At 35.1% G+C, this 17,380-nt stretch overlaps 1 protein-coding gene across 2 annotated transcripts in view; it reads right to left on the bottom strand.

Annotated features, from left to right (window-relative positions):
- EFL1 (elongation factor like GTPase 1) overlaps window positions 1-17,380 on the bottom strand; it is a 69,235-nt gene that overhangs the window by 46,709 nt on the left and 5,146 nt on the right. For both annotated transcript variants that reach the window (XM_064668931.1, XM_064668932.1), the window contains exons 8-15: window positions 14,918-15,041; window positions 14,242-14,318; window positions 13,964-14,100; window positions 13,040-13,162; window positions 11,798-11,897; window positions 3,778-3,929; window positions 2,811-2,989; window positions 1,998-2,133 (exon numbers count right to left, since the gene is read on the bottom strand). In XM_064668931.1, the coding sequence (XP_064525001.1) occupies window positions 1,998-2,133; window positions 2,811-2,989; window positions 3,778-3,929; window positions 11,798-11,897; window positions 13,040-13,162; window positions 13,964-14,100; window positions 14,242-14,318; window positions 14,918-15,041 (1,028 nt within the window). The remainder of the gene's footprint in view (window positions 1-1,997; window positions 2,134-2,810; window positions 2,990-3,777; window positions 3,930-11,797; window positions 11,898-13,039; window positions 13,163-13,963; window positions 14,101-14,241; window positions 14,319-14,917; window positions 15,042-17,380) is intronic.

The following is a 17,380-nucleotide window of genomic DNA, read 5'->3' as shown; positions in this document are numbered from 1 at the left end:
TTTGCATAAGCCAGTATAAAGGATAAAAAGGCTGCTCACTAGGACCAAGCAGATTCCTCCTTGTAAGAAATAACCTAAAAATAATAGCAAAAAAAAAAAAACCAAACCCTGAAGAAAAAAAAAACCTGAAAGAAACCTTATAGCACAAGTCTTAAAGCAGAAATAGGCAGTCATGACTAACTGTGTATTCCTTATGGCAATAATTTAATTATACAGAGTAAAACCACAGAGCTTTCAGCAAAGTTTCCTTAATTTTCTAGATAATCCACAAGCAATTTCCTTATATGGCTGGAGAGAAATCACTGCTGTATGCTTTAAAGCTGGAAGATAAATGGCCTTTGAAACAGAAATCATTGTTACTAACTGGACTAATAAAAGTCTTGCATCACCATTGTTACATATTCCTTTCATATAAACGTCTTGCATTTTCTCCTGAGTGTGATAAATCATCATCAAATCAGTAAAGGTGTTTATTGAATTTATGTAAATTAACAATGCAGCTTTACAGGGAAATGGGAGAAACAAAGGAAAGGTATTTAGGATTTTTTGTTTTAAAAAAAATCTTAAGCAATCAGACTTAAAAAAATCCAACATATACACTTGAACTTGCATGTTTCAGGTAAAAATGAAGACCTGTTTTGTGTGATCACTTTACAGTGATCTGATGAAAAAATATGAAATACCAAACACAGTCTGGCTAAGAGTTCTGACTGAATTCTGATCGTAAAATTCTAATGAATTCTTCTAAATATGACTCCTATCACTCAAGTAATTATTTTTATGGAAAAGTTAGATCCCACTGAAGAGCAACCTTCAGCACTAAAGACTACTCACAACTTTTTGGCGGAATCAGGTGGGTACAAAACAGTTTCGTGAAATTTGATCCAATTCTTCACACTAAAGACATAATAAAATTCTCACAATATATTTTTCTCTGCAGGAGGCAGGTCCAGGAGTATTTATTGTTTTGTAAACATGAAAACCATGTCCTTTCACTTGTACTGCAGAGTGTTTTGGGGTGGGATTCTTTTCTTAATAATTTCTTGAAGTAAAGAGACCATATACTTAATACATTTTGATACTGCAAATGGTCAACTACAATCAGACAACAGTAAGGTGTAATTCAAAATTTTAAAATACCAAGCTTCCAAATAAAACTATGTTCTGAATGCTGGGCCCATGATACAAGTGACCAGTATGGTTACCTGCCTAAATTAACAGAATCCAATCCTGACAGAGTAGACCTATTTTTCATTTACTATATGTTTGCCATAAATTTCTAAAAATCATACAACAGACAGGAAAATAATCATATATTTTGCTGTACTTAAAAAATTTTCATTCACACAATGAAAAAAAAAAAGAACCAAATTTTTAAAGTTTACACTTTCTAAATTCTAAAGAGTAGTTTTGATATTAAAAAAGATAAATGAAGGACAAAACCAGCAAAGAATGCTACTCATACTCTACAGCAAAGCAGCTCAGAATCTGGCACAAAAGAGCATAACTCAATGATTATGATGACATCACTAGAACCTTGTTCATGGAGAAAGTGAAAAATTTGCCACAGTCGTTAAGGAAGAAATTTTTAGCATCATAGTCCAAGCAGGCCCATAAAGAAAACTTACAATCAGCCACATCATTCGAAAAGTCACATTACAGAATTTCCACTATTAGGAAACCAGAAATAATCCTTGAGATTTAGAAAATATGAGAAATTACTACGGCCTTCGGCAATCCCTGGCAGCAATGCTTACCTGGCAACAATCCAATCTGAAGATGACACACTAATGTAATCCCTAATTTTCTCCTATTCAAAGTTCACAGAAATCCCCATTTAATTAAAGTGCCTTCCTTTTTTTGCACGCACGACATCCCTAAAAATATTCATAAGATATAGGTTTTCTTATTTATTAATCACATCTAACCAATTGCAGTGTATATTGGCTGATACAAGGCTTCAAGCTCTAGGAAATTAAATACAAGTCACATCTTACCCAGAACATTTCCTGCTGGTACTTCTTCAAGGTCTTCAAGTTCTCTTCCCATAAGTAAGTAGAGATTCTCCAGTGTACAGCAAGTCATATGAGGTACTACTGGCAGATCTCTGGTAGGAGAACACTGGGCTGACAGCTACACAGAGTAGAACAACCAGAGATCAGATATTTGTCACTTACTACTTACGAAAGCTTCTTCCACAAAATCTCCTTGCATTCCAAAGCTAAAAAAGCACATTCTAAAGAATTTTCATTTCAAAAGTTAAATATTAAAAATCAACATATACCTCCAAAAATCCAGTTTGTGGTAAATGAGCAAATGTCACAAAGAAGATTAAAAAATAATGCTTTCTTTGGAGAATTTTAGGTGTGTATTACCCCATCTCAGTTTTCATTATCTCTGATAAAACAAATGTTTTGAATTAAATTCAAAAGCAATGAACTTCTTTGATCACAATCTCAAAACATTTAACACTATTTTTTTCAATACTATTAGGCATCTTCTGTTCCCTAAAAGCATTGCTTTATCCTTCACTTCTTTTTTTTTTTTTTAAAATCAAAATATATACATACTGGATTTATGGTAAGCTAATACAACACTACTTAAAAGTATTTCAGAAATGTTAAGGTTTATAATGAGCTTACACTCACAATCAGCTATTAGCACAATTACCTAAATTACTTCCATACTTTTTGGAACTTTTTACTTGAACTTTTTTTTTTATTTTTTGAGTGAGCAATATGTAAGAAGTTCAGTCATCAATGCTTCAGAAGAATACCAAGCTATTGTAACAGTTCACTGCCACCTCTTACCTTATGCAAGGACTCAGCAGGATCATATTTTGGTCCTAAAACAAAGATTTTTTGCCCTCTTTTTGCCACACCACTGAACACTCTGGCAAATGCAATGAAAGATTCCTTGTTTTCTGTTTCCTCTTTCACTGCCTTCGAGGTCATGCTGTCTCCTTGACCAGTGAGCTGTTGCTCTTCACCTAACCAAAGTTAGAAAAAATATATTAAATATAAAAACAGTTTCTGCTTTATCATCTGAAGAGAAAAAAATCAGCTACATATTACATTATCACATCTGGCAAATCATAGAATAGTTTAGGCTAAAACAGACCTTTAAGATCATGAAATCCAACCCTTAACCCAGCTCTGCCCAGTCCACCACTAAACCATGCCCCTAAAGTGCCACATCTTTTAAATATCCCCATGGATGGTGTCTCAACCACTTCCCTGGGCGTCCTGTTCAAATGTTTTACACCACTTTTGGTCAAGAAATTTTTCCTCTAAACCTTCCCTGGCACAATTTGAGGCCATTTCCTCTTGTCCTATTCCTAACATTCCCTGTTACTTGGGAAAAAAGACCAACCCCCACCACTGTAACTCATAATCCAGTCCTGCAGCTCATAATCCAGTCCTGCAGCTCATACACTGCTGTTGTACCAATTTATTATTAGGCTGTTCGTTTGGGGCTCAAAATTATTTAACTTTCAGCAGAGCATCTCCTTCAAGCATCATCTCTCTTCACTGACTCAAAGTACGAAGACCAAGCACATTTTTAGGCTATAGGAACATGTACCCATGGCACTATTATACCATTTATGAACTATCAGCTTTCCTACAAATCTTTCCTCACTCTTTGTTCAGTTCCACGTAGTTAACTCTGGAGTGGCATGTGGATGATTCACAGTGTGGATGTACACAGCCCTTGGCATCACCAAGACGCTACTATTAAACACCCTCCAGGAAAAATAGGTAGCAGGGCACCACCCACCTTTTGTATCACCAGTGTTCCCAGCTACTTCAGATGAATTTTCACTTGGGGGCTCTTCTGGCAGCTCCTTCCCTTGACTTGCTGCCAGTTTCTCTGCGTGCCTCCGTTTCGCAAGTTCACGCCGATGAGCAATTTCTTCTTGAGTTAATGGCCTACATTGTATTTTAAAACATCAGTATTTGGAAAAGTAATTTATTCTAAAACAAATAACAATAATGAGAATACTATATTTGGCAAAAGTAAAAACTCACACAGAATGCCTCTTGCCCCCATGACAGTATAGATTTTAAGTCAGCTAAAATTAGCAAAACTCTTCCTCTACCATATTTAGAAAGAGGCCACTATGTTATTTTGCTAAAATAAATCAAGTTTCCTGCACCATGTGAATTCTCACTTTTTCAGACAAAAATCCAAGACAATTTTCAAAACCGCTTTTTACACCATGTCCTGCTGTATGTTACCCTGAACTAGAATGACTGCTCACACTACAAATACAGCATACTCATCTCAGCTTATCTATATCAAGGTAGTTAGAAAAAAACCCAGACTTTTCTTCCTAAGAGATCAAATACTGCCATTTTTAATTACTTGTGGTATCTTTATTATTTTCAGGCAATCTTTACAGCAAGTGCTCAAATGCAGGAAAAAGTCTGTTTGCTAAACCTACAGTGATGTGTCCTGCATTTGCTCACATGACGGAGGTAAGAACAACAGTTCTTCGTGTTTAGATGGTTTAGGATTTTCCTATTAGTAGTTTTAGCTTGTTTAGTAGCCTTGGACAAGTCACTTCCCCTCTTTAATTTCCACACTTACAAAACCAGGTCAAGATTTCCTGAATAGCAATGGTAGTAATGAATGATAAGAGGAAGAAAACCACAGGAAGCTGTTTACAGAATAGCCACGTAAATATGATCTCCAGCAAAAAAAGCACAAAAACATTGACTCACTTTGCCATATCAACTATTACACACTCCTAAATAGGGAAACAACCCATTATTGACAGGTCCAAGTTTTCATGTGTCGTCAGTAGAAGTAGTTACAGGACACTTACTCTGCTCTTAAGTGGATTAATTAGGGGCAGGAAGCCTTGAATAGATTATGTGGCTGAGACCAACTCACTGCCAGTAAGATTTTATTTAATATTACAATATGGATGCTTTACTGCATATAACACATTCTGCAAGAGACTTCATTTAAAAAATGAAACCCTTCATTTTATCAAAATTTCTCTTAGAACTTGGGGAAATCACTGAACAGTTATCAGGCTTATCTTGAATCCAAATGTCCAATTCAAAAGAATAAGAAAATTATACAAACATTAAAAATCTCTCTAAAAATTACCTAAGAGAGGCCACCAGAATAAAATGTAAGAATTTGAAGCATAGACTTTTAGAACTCAACCTGGTTCTGAGTTGTGGCATCATATGTCATAGAAAAGGAGAAAGCAAGACAAAATCACCACTTCAAACTTCTTAGCAGCTCGGGGGTTTTTCTTTTTTCTTTTTTTTTTAAATTGTTTCTTAAATAATCATTGTGACAGAATTAAGAATATGTAACTCTGAAATTGCAGATACTGTGATATTACTGTTTGGCCTGTTTACTTTATTGCAAAAGAGAGCAAGGCTTAACAATACAAAATGCAAAGCAGATGGTGGACATGAAAACTTTTTCATTATTTTTTTTTCCTGAAGGCAGCTGTTCAAAGTTATTTAAGGGTTTGGAATGTCAGAAAAATTCCCAGAGGAGAGAGATTGATAGGGAAAGTACAGATGAGACAGCCAAGGGTGTCATAAATGCAGTCTATATATGATGGCATAGTATACACATGAGGACATACATATGCATTCCAACACATTTGATTGTCCAAAAATACTTTTCATTTGTGTAAATAATACTGAGAGCAAAAAAAAGAAGTTTGCATTTTCCCCTTTACATGGTATTCTTAAAAATATCAGTATATTTAGGTATCAGATAGCCCTAACCACAAATATTAAAGGTACCTTAAAATTTAGAATGCACTGGTTTAAGTTGCAGTACATATAATCACAGTTAATTATATTCTCAATTTGATGAAAAAGCAGATTGAATGTAGGTGGGACTTTAGCTAGTAGGTACAACCTAAACTTCCATCCTGGTTTCTGTCAGCATCAATTTCTATAAAATTAGTCACTCCCAGTAGTATCATTAGAAACTAAAAAAAGATAATGTTGTCAAATAAATCCTTATATAGAGTTGTAACACACTCAGGCAGAACACAGAACAAGATTAATGCACATAAGGCACTGGATCTGCAACAAAACCAGTTTTAAATTATACCCTGATTTATTCAATTTCTCCAGTTGACAAAACCAATCAGAGACAAAATCAATTTTCAACAAATGCTGCCCAAACCAAAAGAAAGACTGTCTCTTCTTTTTCTTCCCTTCCCCTTTTTCACTCCACAAGAAAGGATCTATAGCCTCCTAACACTGGCAGGAAAAAAAGGGACCATGCAGTCCCACGAAAAACAGCAAATGAAAATTCAGGAGCAGAAAGAGGAGATTCCCTGCCTCCAGACATGGGAAGCTGGAACACGTAATGGAGCTGACATAGATGGGTGACCACATATTACTAACTCATCTTAACCTCAAACACATGGTACAGAAAAGCTATGGAAATAATAATGTGGGAAAGAGTATAATATACATACTACCAGCATTCAGTAGATTGTTGATCAAATCCATCAGTTTTCAGGTAATGTAAGCAAGCCACTGCCAGCTACTTCTGTGATTCCCACATTCCCCCAGGATAAAGCATTTAGTTCAAACTGAATGACAACTAAACTTCATGCAATCAATCCTCTGAACATGATAGCTTTTCTACTCCTTCACATTATCAAAGAGAGACTTCAATCCAAAACAGTTCAAAAATTCAGAGTGAATCATCAAAACAAACCCCCCCCAAAGGTAAATTTGCCTCTGATTATTAAAGTGTTATGTTTTTTAACCTTCAGATCATTTTAAAAAGGAACCACCACAGTCAGAACACCAACTGATTTCCAAAGGATTAACAGTGCTGCCAACAAGTGTCTGTGATGCATCTCCCGTGCCATGGACAATGTTTCTGAAGTGCTGAGAATACTCTCTCTCCACGCAGTTTTACCAGTTTAAATTCCATGAGCTCATGGACACGTGACCTGACTTCACAAGGTGCGAAGGGAGTAACTTCAGATAACATCTTTAAATCCAAGTAATTTAAAGAGAATCCTCCAGATTACTCTTCATGGCTCCGCTCTTCAGAATTAAGTTCTAGCAAAATCATTGGCTGCTGTTCCACTCATCTGGCACTCAAAGAATTCTGCAAACAGCATCCCTAAGGACAGCTCTGTCAAGTGCAGTTTATTTGCTCCGTTTCAGCACAGCCTGTGTCCAGTGGTCTTGTTAATCCTTCTGAAGTTTGTTACTTTCTGTATTAAACTACTTAATGCCTATGGAACTATTTCCATTCACAATCTAATGTACATCTACCAAGATCATTTACTATTGTTTCTGTTGCAACTGAAAGTGCTATGCAATTCACAGTAGAAATAAATGTGCAAACAACTGAAAGTTATCCAAATCAGAATTTACATAAAATTTCATACAACAATCTTCCAGAGCTCCTGCAACAGGGAACACTCAATAACTCTTTTGTATTATATTACATAGCAGCTTTCATTCATTCTGAGATATGTAATGGAATAAGATATCAATACCAAGCTGTCATATACTGCCTTGAAAAACACTCTAGAATGATATATGGACCTTTGATTTATTTCACATGCTAAATGTGCAATAAAAAAAAGAATAAACTCGAAGCAAAACTCTTCCACAATGTTACAAGCTTTTCTCTCTTAATCTTACCATTACACAAACTAAATTATGCCTGGAGATCCAAATTTCAGCCATTACTACATATTTCTTCCTTGAATCAATTCCAAAGGTCTTAGCCAGATTCAGCTGTATACTGTTACACTGAAATCTTTTTCATGATAATAGTAATAGGGGTTTTAATTTTTGAAAAGCATATATTAGTCTATTAATTACATAATTGTGTGCCAAATTCAGATGTTAACCTGCAAATCTGACAGCCTATTCAGATGACTCATTTCTAATGCACAAACTACTATTTAGAACAAATTATTACTGAAAACAGAAGCTGATGGGTTCAGGTCACACTGAAGTCACTGCAAGTTACATTGCCTTTAAACATATAAGTTAATTTACTTGCAAGAAGACAGTAATTCCTTACACAGCTTGGAGCTTTAAAAATGTTCTCATTAGGATCAAGCCAATGTAATGACATTTCAGCTGAAGGTTTGGTGAAAATTACAGGATTTTTTTTTCCAATACAGTTTTTAGCAAACATTAGAAAGCAAAGAAAAGAAATGCACTACAATCTTGGTTTAAGACATTCAATTAAGCTGAAGCATAAAACAGAGAAACAACTATCATCATAATTTCATGCAGAATTGTATGGGAAAGTGCCTGTTTCCTGGTGACACCTAAGAAAAAAACAGTCCTGATTTCAAGCTGACTGAGAAAGAACCTTTCATACTATCTGGAGGGAAATGGTACAGGTATTATAGGTTTTATATCCCCCAATGCAGTAATGAAATATAATTTTAGTACACCATCTTATCTGTTCAATAGACTTTTCTTTATTACCACTGGAAAGCAGAAATGGAATTTCTTCAGTGTACTCTATTTATTTACATTATTCAGCAGGACTGTAAGATGGCCTTGAAGTAACATAAAAGATTTGCCTCCTATTGCTGACATGGCATCACATCACTCTGACATTTATACATAAAGCTCTACAAAGTTAGTAGATGATTTCATCATAACATCTGATATTCAATTTATATTTTCTTAGCATTTTACATTAAATACACCTAGCAACACTCAAAAGCAATTGCAACTAACTGCTAAATATTTCTCTTTTACACTGGTTTAGATAACGACAGAAGTCTGAACCTCAGGAAAACTGGAACATTTAGATCCTGTACCTAAATGCCAAGTTCACCTTTCATTTATACACCTACACTCAACCATTCTGTGTTAGACTGCAGTTCAACATAAAACACTAGTGGGAATGAGAGAAAGAGACAGCATATGATAAATGAACACCTAATTCTACACACAGCAATACTTGAGAATAAGTAACACAAACAACCATGGCCTCCTAACACAAAGCCAGCAGCTCCAAGAGAAGCCAACATGGGCCTGTTTCCTACTGGTTTGGGTTTTAGATATTTTAACATCTAAAGTGAAGGAGGAGTCCTCATTTGTTTAACTCTTGCTCAAGCGTCAGTTTACATCTTTGATTTGGTTGGAATTAGGGAGTAATTTCAGAAGTTCAGAAAGAAGAAACTGGAAGACAAAACATATTCACACAACTCTCGTTTCTTCAGAAAACCTGATAAAAACTCAGGACATACTGGTACCATACAAAAAGTCAATTTTCAGTTCTTTCCAAAGAAAGATAAATCCAAGCTGCCAACTTGACAACAAATTATTTTCTGATGTATTCTAGTGTAGTAACAGCTGACAAACTCTGCTATTTTACCAGTAAAAGCAAAATCATAGCAGTTTTAATGTAGAATCTATTAATTTTAAGGTCACCTTCTAGGAGATATTAGTTGCCAACAGCAGTCTCAAAGGAGGTTGTTTTAATTAAAAATCCATCCTTTATCATCATTTACTGTACACCCTGGACTTACAAGAGCTTTTTCTTTTTCCCAGCTTATTACAAGCAGATGGCAGAAATAAGGCAAACTATAAAAAACTGCTGCAAAGTCAACTTGCATCTTCTAAGAAAGTTACAAACACCTTAGAAAAGTACAAGTCTTGCAAAAAACCAAAAACTCTCAGATTTTTTACATGCTTTTACATGCTTAAATTAATCCCTCCCCCACCCCCAAAGCATTCAAATAACCATAGCAGATCAGTCCAGCAGTCAAACATCAAGATACACAAGAATAGTTATGTCTCCTCAAAATTAACAGTAAATAAAACATACAAGGTTTATTCACATTCTTTAATAGGTAAACATGAAACCACTGGTAACAGATATAGTGGAGATATTCTTTGTTCCTCCCTATGTTCAGATATTCTTATGGAGCACCCTCATGGAATGCCAGTTTAAATACTGGATCTCTCTTGCTCCACTCGACCATCACTCAATTCTGTTAAGTACAGTCTTCACTGTGTAATTGTGAATAGCACACAGTGTGCTCAGGAACTACATCTACACAGTGCTGTCTTTTAAAACACTTAGATTTTGCTTCATGGGGATACCTTTGACTCTTTAGAACTAACCCCCTTTTCAGATTTCTTCAAGAACTGCTAATCTGTAGAATCTTAACACATAAAATATCAAGAAATACACATTTAGCTATACTACTGTTTTTCAAACAATGGAATCCAACTGTCACCTCAAAACAAAATCATTAATAGTACCTAATCCACAAAATCACACGGTACTGCTTATGACTGGTTATCTCAAAGGAAAACACTCAGGTGATTTCATTTTCACATTAGCCAAATAGTAACTACTAGAGTAACTTAATATGAAGCCCAGCAAGAAATACTTTTCAAAATAACTACATAGCAAGACACTACAATTTTCAACATACTGAATAAACAGAGGGAAGGGAAAGTAACTAAAATCTTGAAAAATTCAGTGTCTGGTGCATGTAAAAGCCAACTTTGCCCCTGTGTCACATTCTCATGACCTCAAAAGACTCTCAATCTTCCCAACAAATAAAAAACCAAGTCATTATTAGTGATAGAACAGCCAGAAAGTGATGGCCTCAGTGTACTCTTCTCTGATAACTAGAGTACATATCCAGGAGGGGAGACAAAGCAGGAATGGCGCTGCTGTGCCACACCAGGACCTGAGAAGAACTCATGTTTCAGATACTCAAAGCAAAACTGCACCATCTAGTGTCTGCTCAATCCAGAAGTGCAATGCATCTTTTCCCTGAACTCACTGCAAGAAAGATTTTTGGTGGAAGATTTGTAGACAAGCTCAGCAAGAAAAAACTAAAATAAATCTAGGAAGTGCGTGGAAAACCTCGGATAGTAGTAAAGCTTTCAAACATTACTACTGTAGCAGTACCATTTTTTTGCACAACGACTTAACAGTCACAATCAGTCCAATTCAGCAGAAAAATTTATATTTCCTATATTACTTCACTGTACAGTAACAATCCCAGAAAAACACAACATGGCCAGTTAATACAAAAGCTGCCTACTGAAAATGCTCCAGAGGCTTAGAAAGATGAAAGGTTAAGATGAATATTCTTATAAACTCCTCAGAAAAGCACATTTCTTCTGAAAAAAAACCCAGATGACTTCAGCTAAAAGTAGTACACTTAAGTGTGCCAGGGAAATGAAATCAAGAAGGATCTACTCCTCAGAGAAAATAATATGGTTATTAAGCAATAAAAAGCTGTAACAAAACAGTCTCCCAAACCTCCCAGAAAAAAACCTTTTGAAGTGCATTAGTGCCTTTCAGGGCATTGAATAGAGTTAGTCAAGGTTTGGACTACTTTAATTAACACATTTTATTTTGCACTTGCAATGAACTGGATGATAATTGAGATATTATGCCCAATTTGATGGGAAGTGTTTCCTGGTACAACACAAGCTGTTATGGTCATGCCAACACAACCTCACTGAAAAACTAAGGAAGTATTACAACTCAATGATTTCCACCAAACATCCTGAAACAGTACACAGTGCATGCATTAAGATGATGTATTTGGACAACAGCACTATTCTCCAATAGATTTGTTGTACCTTCTAAAACTAATATGATTTAAAAAAATATCTTTTAAAGTCATTCAGAAAATCTTTACTTGAGGAAAAAACTTTATTGAATCTCAAGAATCCACTGTTTTCTCAGGTCTAAAACAACTTACCCACACTTTCAACATGATTTTTTTTCCTAGAAGTATCTAATGTAGGTCAGAAAGTTAAATGTTACATTTTCTTACCTTGGTTTATTCTGTGGTAATGCTTTTGAATCAACAGGAAACATTTTGGAAACAAAGACAATAACTGGGGCTGTTCCTTCACTACTGCATTTCATAAAAGCTGAAGAAACACAAAAAAAAAAGTTATTTTCACTTTTTCTCCCCCAAAAGTATGAACAGATTATGGCTTTACCTTAATTTTACAGGCATTACTGTTCATTTTCTATTTCAATGGGTAATATGCTACAGACAAATTAACAGGAAAAAGTAGAAAATTACTCTGGCCTAATAATTTGATAACACTGCCTGTATCTTCAAGTGTGTTTCACAATAAAATGAACACAATTGCAAAAATGCAACGCTTGATAACAAACTACATATACTCCAATACTAAAGGTATTGCTTTGATACTTAAACCTGAGTTTACCAGCTGATTTAGATTAGAATGAAAACCAGAGAGCAGCTTTAAGTTAAGACTGAACTATCCAGTACCTCAAAGTACTCTCCCTCCTTTCAAACAAAAGGAGGAAGTCCTGCAAATGCCCATGTGCTCATGAAACCCTTCCAACACCCCTGCAAGCACAGATATTCCTCAAAGGATCAAAGATCCACACAAAACTTAGCAAATACTTAGGAAATTCCCATAAATTATTTTTTTCATCCAAGTTGGAGCACATCATGAAATTCAAACCAGACACAATACCACTCAAAATTTCTAACAATGTAGAAACTGAATCATCTTCTCCTACACTTCTCCCTTTCATCTGATATGTGAAATCCTCTTAGATTTCTTGATGTTCTCCTCAAAATATTGTTCTACAACTAATATCCAATTACCAGAAGCTGATCAGTACACTTGCAAAAATTAAAAGCAAGTTCAAACCACTACTGGCTAAAAATTAATGATTTTAATATTGAAGTTAGTAAAATATTCAGTTCTCAATTACAATTTCAATTCTACTATTAGAACTAAAAACAAGTATTAACCTCATATCCTTGTAAAACCCTAGCTGTAAAGTCTAAGACTTTACATCACCTGCAGCTTGAGTTGTTGAAAAACCATGAACATATGGGATTGAAGACAAATATGTAAATAAAATCTTATCAAATTAGACTACAACATGTCAGTGACAAACATCGAAAAAGATATTACAAGTAAAATAATTATAAATTTAAGTAGAGATTACCACACATCTTAAGATCCAAAGACAAAACCACCAAGACAGAAGTGACCTTCATGTTAATGGGAGAACACCTACTCACCACTTTTCAATTCTTGAGTTTCTGGTGGCAAAGAATCAAATGTTCTAGCTCCAACACACATCAGCTTTTCCACTCTCTCTGCTGTGATGTCAAGAGGACTGGGAACTTTATTACACACCATGGCTAAAACACATTGCTAAGGATACATATTTATATTTCCTTACTGAATGCAAATAACAGAAAAACAAATGCTTTCAATGCCTCTTTAATTCAGCCTCAGGCACTAACTGCCAGCAACAACAGATCCAAAATCCAGCTCTGTCTGTCACAGTGCATACAGGTTCCTCTCAAATCAGAAACAATTTTTTGCCACTTATCAAGGGCAGAATGGAGAGTTAAGAAGGAGTGGCCCACCCTATGTGCAACTGGGAAACTAAGAACAGCATAACTGGGGCAAGATTTATAGAACTAATTAGTATTTATACATCAATAATTTGTGCACATCTACTATAATATAATAGATATTATATTATAAATGATGAGCACAGCAGACAAACAACAAACACTGATTTTGGATTAAGAAATTGTATGCCTAAAACATAACATCAGACATTTACAGAACCTCACAGACAGAAGACCTATGACACTATTATAAACAGGAGATTGGTTCCTCCTTCAGGAAAACCACTGAAATTTGTATATAAAACTATATAATGAAAGTGTATTGTTTTATTACCTCCAGTTTAACAATTTAGTTTCCTAAAAACAGCATGCATGCAAAAGCACGAAGTTGGTAGAAATATAAGAATAACTGGAGATATGTAACTTGCAATGTTACAAGCAAGAAAATAGGTGCAGATACCACAGGCATAGACATAAAAAAAGGGAACATATCATACCAAATCACACACTGAAATACGTGAGCGCACTATGAAGTCTGAGAACTGTCAATAAAACCAAAAATAGTATCTTTCCTAAGGATACAGAGGACTGCATCAGATATTGGCAGCCACTGGCTACAAATGGCATTAAGCTGAACTTTAGGGTCTGCGTGCCGTGACTCCCGTGGACCAATTTTCAATCCTAAAGAGGTGACTATCTTTTCTATTTTTTCTTTGTCCCTGTAAGGAAAACAATAAATAGATATAAAACAGAGTAGCAATACGTAACAAAAATCTATAATCTGTGACTATTTAAAAAAAAAAAAAAATCACCACAGCACACAGAAAGAGACATCATGAAAAGTTTATAAATCTTCTCACCTTTTCATAACAGCTTCATACAGACTCCATATGTTGTCCAGCACCAACTGCACAAACAAAGGTTTCTTTCCTTTTGACTGGTAGAAGATAAACATACAGCTCATTACCAGCAATGCCTCACTTTTACAATAGGCTTAAGACTGCACTTTTCCTAAGGAGCATGTAAAACCTTTATTCAAAATCAGGACAGTTACCTGTTTCCACAAAAGATCACTACTTCAACAGTCTGTCTTATAAAAATGCTATAAGGCACAAAACCACAAAATTTAGAAGTAGAGGACAAGGGCTCCAATTTTAGGAAAAGTACCTAATAAATATGGCACATAACTACCTTAAGGCTGGTTATCCCCCTTTTTATAACTATTTATACATTTATAACTATTTATAACTCTTAATCCTCACCTAGGTAAACACCAAAAAAAATCACGATTAAATGACAATAAGGAAACTCCCTGAGAGATGAGATTTCCTCCATGTAGCATCTGAATAGTCAGTTTTGGAATGTTCTCTGCTCCAAGGGTTGATGCAAGGCTATCCTTGTGACTTTATACCTCCAGTGACACTGAGTGAACAGGTACTGAGGTCAATTTTCACAACACGCTATGAGGAATAGAATGAAAAAATAAAAACAAGCCCCAAAATAAAAACCAGGTAAAATTTTTGACAACCTCCCTACCTGATCACCTTTCATTATCTTCTTTGCTTTTGTATTTAGATAATAATCTCCCCACAAAGTCTTCAGAAGTACTGCAGGTTTGATTCCAATCTTTTGGCTGTACAGTTTGGCAAAATGCTCAATGCTGAAAGGAAACAAAATATACCTTGACAGAAGTGCAATGCTGTTTACATGTTCTTATCAGCCCAAACAACAGACAGACAGCTTGCATGAAAATCACACAAAAATCTCAAATCCTTCTTTTACTCCCACTTCTCCAATTGTTCTCACTTTAGTTCACATTGTTTAAGTTACACCTGCAAAAATATTTAGTCCTAACAGGTCAAAAACATAAGCAGTATTTGAATGGCTTTGTTTTGTTTCAAGTCAGCTTCAAGGCTGTACTTGTTTATTTGAAATAAACATTTGTGTACTATTCCCTCAGCAAAAACTCAAAAGCATAATACAAAAGTTATAAATACTTATGTGGTGACTCTCAAACTTATTCTGTGAAAGATGTCCCACAACACATTTAAATATAGTCTGTGACCAGAATATTTGCTCCCTGTGCACACAGAAAAAAAAAAAACACGTTTATAATTGCAACAATCCTATTTACAGAATAATGCTATTTGATAATCTTTTCTTTGAAATCCAGAATTCTTAAGTTTCTACACACATAAAAAAAGACCCGCCCACGTCAGCAAGACATGAGCTGTGAGTTCTCAACTAAGCCCAAAGAGATTTCTTTTCCAGAAATTACCCTAAACTCTCAATACAGGGAGAACATTCAAGATTTGTGCACCAGCAGCTCCTGCATAGACATTTACAGCATTTTTCAGCACCTGAGGATTATGAGAAAAACACATGCACTTACTACATTGGATGAGGCTGGCACTGCCCAATAATCTAATTTTTTTTTTTCTATGACAAGTCATAATACCTTCAGGAAAAGAACCCACAACCATATAACAGCAGTCAAGGCTTTCCATGATTAAGAACATGCTCCACTGATCCATATTTCACCACACAGTACTGCTGCCAGTCCACAAGTACCTCTTGAAACTAATTAAGTGTTCTTTTTTTCCCCCCTCTATTATATAATTTATAAGAGCCAGGGTCTGCCAGTTCATTGTAAGGAACACAACAGTATCAGAAAGCCAACAATCTTCATTCACCTTCAACAAATACATTTAAAAACACTTCAGGATGTGAGGGAGAAATCGAGAATTAGGACTGCTACAAATAAGAAATCTGGCAGATTGGAGTCCTGTCATTTGTCTAAGATGTAGGAACGTTTTATTGGATAGAAACTAGATTAACATAATCTTCTAATGTGTAATCTGGGAACAGTTTGATCCAGATCCAGCAGCAGAACAGTAACACCACTTACCTAAGTTAGATGCACAAATATTTTTGGCTGAGATATAATTTTGTACATGAATAGTTCAATTAATGCAATCTTAAAAGTGTTTTAAGATATACAAAGCAGAAGAGGGTTTAAATTCGGAGAATCTTAACAAACGCGTTTTTTTGTTCCATATTTAATAAAAAGCATTGTAAGTTTTTTAAGTTCATCCTGAATCAGTTTAGTATTGGCAAAGAATAAACAGAAGGCCTACCAACCTTCTTTAGTATATCAATGTACCAATCACAAAAGGAGGACAAGTCATATCTAGCCCATTTCTTCCTCCCATCTGAAGCTAAGTGACAACAAATATTTAGATTTCAGCCTTATAGAAACTCTACAAGTAAGGTTCAAGGCACTTGACAAACATTTCAAGGGGCAGGGACGTAGCAAATACAAAGAAACAAGTAAAGCTTGACCAGTTATCATTCCACTTCAGATTACCCTTGCATGGAGCATTAATCATCTATCACACATTCCACTCTGCAGAAATATCAGTACCAACATACACCAAGAGCTTCTGCTGAAATTCTGAGCCAGAGAAATAACTCAATTTTCAGACACATCTGTATGAAATTTTATTCTATATGCAGAGAAATTATCGGGAAAAAGGAAACGATAAAAGGAAAATAGCTATCTAAACCTCACTTTTACAAAAATAACCATTATTTTCACCTACCATTTAAGAACAACATACGTGCTTTCTCATTACAAAGGCGATCACAGGGTGTTTATGACCATGTGATTATATCAGAATGTAGTTCTGTAACCCATAAAATCTTAATAGTTGATCATTTACTTGCAAATATCAACTAGCTTGATCCAAAAAAATAGTTTCTAAATTGCTTCTGAGCTTATATTTCTACTTATTGTAACAATGTACTCCACTGTACCACTTCCTCGAAGAATCATTTTTCTTAATGTTTAACATTCCCTTGTGGCACACTTAGAATACTAATGCAAAACACAGGCCAAGTTTGAACTTCCCAAAACAAAAACTTAGCTTTTTGCTTTCATGTATGCCCTTGCACAGACTTTATCAGTAAATAAAACAAAAATAACCTGCAAATTGTCCA

The sequence above is a fragment of the Pseudopipra pipra genome, chromosome 12 (genome assembly GCF_036250125.1).
Source record: "Pseudopipra pipra isolate bDixPip1 chromosome 12, bDixPip1.hap1, whole genome shotgun sequence".
NCBI lineage: Eukaryota > Metazoa > Chordata > Aves > Passeriformes > Pipridae > Pseudopipra > Pseudopipra pipra.
This window is presented reverse-complemented; position numbering and strand designations above follow the sequence as displayed.